The 5,999-nt window shown below is 46.5% G+C and overlaps 1 protein-coding gene across 1 annotated transcript; it reads right to left on the bottom strand.

Moving 5' to 3' along the window:
- Positions 1-210: 210 nt before the first annotated feature.
- On the bottom strand, positions 211-1,242 carry LOC149862626 (uncharacterized). Its single transcript, XM_090050781.1, has one exon. The coding sequence runs from the start codon at positions 1,240-1,242 to the stop codon at positions 211-213; it is 1,032 nt and encodes a 343-aa protein (XP_089906907.1).
- Between the last annotated feature and the right edge of the window lie 4,757 nt (positions 1,243-5,999).

Here is a 5,999-nt window from a genome sequence, read left to right as displayed (position 1 = left end):
ATGATAGTAGGTCATGTGACTAACCTTTATGTTCAATAATCATCATTTCCAACCCTGAGAGCTTCACTACACCTCACTGCACCCCAAAACTTGTATGATTACTATTAAGCATTCACTCTAAATATACCTCTACGGTGCTCTACCTTAATAGCCCACACTGTTAGCAATAGCATGATGGAGGAAGAATTCTGGACGGCTCCTCATTTCAGATCACTGACTGGAAGGAGGCAGAGGAACGTGGGTAGGTGGCGTGGGGTCATCATTAAACATCATGTCACGGCAGAACAAGATTTTTTCCTTGCCCAGGCCAAGTTGATACTGCCATAGGTAGAACTGTTCTTGGGGCTTCAGGGTCAGGTTGACAGACTCTTCCATTTCAGTGGCTTCACTCCAGGATTCCTGCTCTGTGTTGACACTCTTCCCACCATATTCAGCAGCGACAGAGAATTGGTACTTGGCAATTGCTTCAGTGAGGCCTCCTGACTGGTATGAAGCTGACATGCTTATTTTCCAGTTGTGCTCCACACTACTCATCTTCTCCTTGGTGTATCCCACCTTTCTGGTGATGTTGTTGTTCCAGGTGATGGGTGTGTTGGAATCATTGGAGATGGTCTCGATGGCTTGCCAAGTGCCAAAAGCTGAACCATGTGTAATGGCTAGTCCCCCTGGGAGAAAATTGACAACATCAGGGTGGAAGGAGTAAGTCACAGAATCTGTGTTCTTATTAAAGTTGGTGCTTCGGTAATACTGGACCCCCCATTCATCATGGGGCTTTACAAAGTAGTAGTAGTCCTTGACGCCCCAATAATAGAGACCATTCCTACACATAGGGTGCAAAGTATATTCAACAGCATCACCATCAGTGTTCATATTGGTGACCTTGCGGTAGACACCCTTGCTGTTGTAGATGATATAGAAGTGGCCAAAGGCTGAGAGGTAATGGTCCCCTCCACGACAGTTGGGATGGAGATTGTACACAACAGCACCTGCATCAGTGTTCATGTTGGTCACACGCCGATAAGCTCCTCCTTTGATGATGTAGAAATGGTCATCCTCGTAGGCAAGATAATGCTCCCCACCCCGGCAGGAGGGGTGCAGGCTATACACATTCAGATCTTTTCCTTGATTGAAATTGGTCGACCTCATGTAGCAGCCCAGGTCCGAGCGGACGACGTAGTAATAATTATCTACACCACAGAAATCAACTCCGGGGGATTTACTCTTTGGAAGTATTCCAGGCATGGTGAATGGCACTGAAAGATAAAACAGTTTCTTCCTATTAATGATTTGTATTACAGGTGCAAGAAAATGGTCCCTGCCCAAAAGAGTGTACAATCTAAATAAACAAGAGAAATGAAGAAATCTTCTGGCCACAGCTCAGCACAGCTCAGTAACGGCTCATTAACCCTTACAGTGTGCATCAATTCCTTCTCACTACTTCAGAGTAGGTCAAGAGTGGCCTTCCCTTTTGTAAGTGCCAGGACTAATTGCTCCAGAAAGCAGTATTTTATAAAGTCAATAAATTTAGTCTCTGCATCTTGGCTTGAGGGTAGTTTGACCCAGTCTTTTTATGGATAAAGTCACCAATTATTTATCTGTTTTCAGCTTTCTAGCTAATTGCACCAGGTTTCTAAGATAGTTATTATCTCAAAATGATTATTTAATGCTATGCATCCAAGTTCTCCCATTTTGGATGTTAAGCTTCTGGCATTAGTATAAAAGTCCTTATAATTATTAGTGTTACCTGGCTGGCTGCTTGTGTGTGGCCTTTTAACCAGGAAATATATATGTTTACACTAGGTTTCTCTGTGTTTCACCTGAGTACTCCCACCCTGTTTTTTATTGCCATTATTTATGGCTTCACCACTATAGGACATATCAATCCTAAATATGTATATGTTGTTCCACACCTATTAGATTTCCCCTAGCTATGTGTTTACCAGCTGCTCTGCCAGTGTGAACTTGAAGGGGTAGCAAATTCAAGGCTCTAGCAGAAGCGTTCAAGGCACAACCCTGTCAGATTCCAATAAATCTGTGACTCCCGCTAAATCCCTTGTCAGATGAACATGCAAAAGGAAGGATCTGAAACTGTGTGCAGGGGTAGCACCCTTGCAACTTACACGTGAATCTCACCATAAACATAGTGTGTGCCAGGGCCCATAAACCCTTTCTGGCACCTAAATTGCTGGTGTGCCATAGCCAGATCTGGGGTTCTTGGGGTCAGTGAGGACATCAGCTGATTGTCTGCATTAGCCCCCAGGAGGCCAAGGTCATGTGGCTTCTTGTCTCCTCATCCTGGGAACCATCTGCACAAGGAGCTCATGTGGGCTGAGGCATTCACTTCCCCAGCAGTGGAGGGAACACTAAGAAATCTCTTGCCTACCAGAGCCTTACAACCAGTAAGAGAGGGAGGTCATGCTGGGCTGCTGGGATGGGGCTAAGGACAGCCCCTTGGCAACTCTGCAGCAGCCTTTCCACCTGAGCCGCCAGGCTGCAGCAGTCCAGGGCTGGGATCTGTCCTGACATGGAAACTCTCAGTCCTGACATGTGGAGAAGGGGTGTCAGAAGCCAGGTCATCATTATTCTTATATCTGCCAGCGTCCTCAGTGCGGTGTCTCTTCATTTTATTCCTTTCTCTCAAGTAACTCACTTGATGCTGTGGGGTCAGAGCCAAAGACTTATCTCAGCTCCCTTTGGGTAAACCTACAATGACCTGCCCCCCCGGTGAAATGCTTTTCCTCCTTAACCTGGATTTGAGCTTACCCAAGTCCTGCTCCTGGGGTTCCTCTCAGAGATGAATCCTCCCTCCTGCAAGGATGAGAGTAGTAGACTTTCCCTCCCACACCCCTTTTTATAGATCTCCTGGTTGACAGGGTGACAACCCATGGGCTCCTGCAGGTTGCAACACAAGTGGGTTGCAATGTAGTTTGAAACAACATGCAGAAGGAGGATGTGGAGCTTCCTGGCATCACATCCAGGGGCTTGGAGAATTTCACAACTGTTCTGAGCATGCATAGCACCACACAGTTGCAAGCCACAGCATGGAGCACAAGCTCTTCTAATGAAGATAAAAACTTGCTGCAATGCAGGTCGTAACACAGTATGCATGAGGGGGATGTGAAGGTTGATGCCAGGAAGCTCTGAGTCCCTGGAGAATTTCACAATTGCTCTGACCACCATGCAAGCAGCAGCATGGAGCACACACTCTGCTAATGAAGATCCAACTTCTTACAAGCCAAAAGAAGTTCCTCATTATTGTGCACAGCTCTGTGACAGTAGATGACAACTACAGCAAAGAGTGAGTTGAAGAATCTCCCACACAGCAAAGACAGCAGGCAGAACAGAGGGATTCAGATCCCCTGTGCATTTGGATTTGAAGTCAAGAAACCTGGCAGCAACGTGAAAGCAGTGGAAGGAAGATCCGACCTTGTACGGACAGCTGAGCATGGCAAAGAAAGATGCATTACATCTGGGGCCCACCTCAGACCAGCCAGGCACAGTTGCCATGTGCAGTACAAGTCCCAAACTTGCCACAGCAGGCGTTGCATGTGCTAGATGCAACATGCAGCTGGGACATTTATGAGCCTGATCAAGCCCACAGGGAAAATCCCAAGTCATTCATCTGACCCATGGACTGGTGGTCTGGTACTCATCTGGCCTACAGGGCCAGATGAATTTGACAGCCCTGCTGTAGAGGTACAAGAGGAGATATGTCACTGTATTTTACTCATTTCCACTGAATTCCATTTGCTCCTTCCTGTATTTTTTTTAAACTGTGCCAGCCACTGCCATTTCCCTTCATCCCAGTTCTTGCTGCTAAATGCCTCACTCACTTTGAGATCATGTTGCAGCACTTCATCTCTTCTTTAATTTCACTTTTTAATGTCTGATATTTTTTAAATAGCAAATGAATGATGTGTGCAACTGTAGGCCACGCCCGGGGCTGGTCACAATATTGGCCCACCCACCTGTTTAGGGCCATCTGTTCTCACTATCCTGCCATACCTTGCTGTATAAAAAAAACTGATGGAAAATCTGCAAGGCTCCCTATTAAATGCCTTGAGGCCACAGCTCTTACCTACCCTTTGCCATTAGGACAGTGGTGGCAGATAATCTTGATGAATGTCACCATTCTTTTGTTGATTTTGACACCACTGCTCCAAGGAGGACTATGGGCAACCAGGGTTTGTGTTTCTGCTACTGTTCTGGAGCAGCCAAGAATACCTAGATCCCTTCTTAGATGTTGAATATCCACATTTATTCCATGTTTCCTGCTAAATAAGAGGCTTTGAAGTACTTAGATCAGTAACACTGTCAGGTACTTTCTTCTTAGACTCATTCTTTATGGGTGTGTCAAGAGAAGTGCCTGTTGCTATTGCTTTTACCCTATATACCACCTGGCACCTGCCCTCTTGCTGCCTCTATCCGTCTCCATCTACTATTTAACCTCCAACCCTGCTATGCAGTAACTGTTGTGGTGGCAGCAGCTCCAGCTGGGACCTGAAGCTGGGACTGGAGCTGCTACCTCCATACTGAGTGGCCTGCCTGGGACTGGTGCAACCATGAGCTCTGTGTTCTTCACTGGAGCATGGCCAGAGCCATGTTAGAGCTGTAGGCTAAGAGGTGGCAGCTGGAAGGGAAGAGAGGGAGAAGGAGACAGATAGCAGGGAAGGGCAGAGGCAGTGAGGGCCCAGCTTCACCCCTGACTCCTAACCTTATCTGGGTCAGGACTCGAGCTGGAGTTGAAGTATCTGGACACACTCGAACAGGACTGTTTGCAGTTCCATACAATAACAGGTGCTTGGAGGACAACAGGTCACAGATAACTATAGCAGAAATTATTGTTATTATGATTTTCTAGCAGCCAGAAAATTATTTACTTATTTTAAAGTTTCAGGGCACCTATACACATGATGGACCATGATTAATCATGCCTGCTACACATCTCCTGGAGTGTGCTGCTTAGGGTGCTCCAGCAGGATCCATGTCATGTGTATTCAGCATCCCCACATTTCAAAATTGTAGTAGGGGTGCTTTAACTAAGCTCATCAAGTGAACTACAGGTAAAGTGCCCCCATAGCCACCTTGAAATACAAGACACTAGCTAGCGTTATGGCAGGGCCCTTGGCACGGCTTTACGAGTGCTCGTGGTGCTCAGGCCAGAAGCCAGATGACTGGAAGATAGCTAACGTGGTCCCCACCTAAGACCAGGCTAATGGTCTCAACAGGGCATCAGAAAGCACCTTCATCTCCACATCGCTGAGAGAAGGGTGAGTCCTACAGACTCATAGACCTGAAGGACAGAGCAAGTGATTTGGTTCCCTTGTCCAACCTCCTGTACAGCTCAGGCTGGAGAATATCACCCAGGTTCCCCAGTGCTGAGCCCATTCCCTTAGATTCCCCAGACATCATATCTTCATAGGACTGGACAGACAAATGGAGTAATGCCACATAAGATTCAAACTTTCCATTATTATATATCTTCCATAAAGATATATCAGTATTTCCATAAAGATATACCCAAGGAAGTGAAGGTGGTGTCTCACTACAATAACAGGATATTTCATCTTTGACATAACACCCCTTAGGGCTAAATGAGGGATCCATAGCATATCAATCCCCCCTACCTACATGGCTTGGACCATAGGTTACATCTCCGGGTCTCTTTATTAACTTTTGGAAGCGACCTGGAATCCCACTTCAGTCTGAGGCAAGCCTATGAAAGGCAGGATGGGTCTATTGGACATGTGAAGAGAAGGGCTCCAGTCAGATGCGAACCAGGAGGATGAATGGAAGGTCTGGGACAGAGAGACTAGGCTTCTGGGACAAGGGGCTAATCAAGGCAGGGGCTACATGGACAGTTAGTTTGAGCTGATGTGGCCATCACTTTGTCCTTATCTATAGCTGCCCTCTTCCTCAGTGTAGTGAAACAGGACCACATATCCGTTAGACACTCACTTTGGTTGCATAAGGCATTTCACCAGAGAAACAAAACAGGC

This window comes from Crocodylus siamensis, chromosome 6 (genome assembly GCF_052110815.1).
Source record: "Crocodylus siamensis isolate JL-2025a chromosome 6, ASM5211081v1, whole genome shotgun sequence".
NCBI lineage: Eukaryota > Metazoa > Chordata > Crocodylia > Crocodylidae > Crocodylus > Crocodylus siamensis.
The sequence above is the reverse complement of the archived record's forward strand: the minus strand, read 5'-3'. Positions and strand labels throughout refer to the sequence as shown.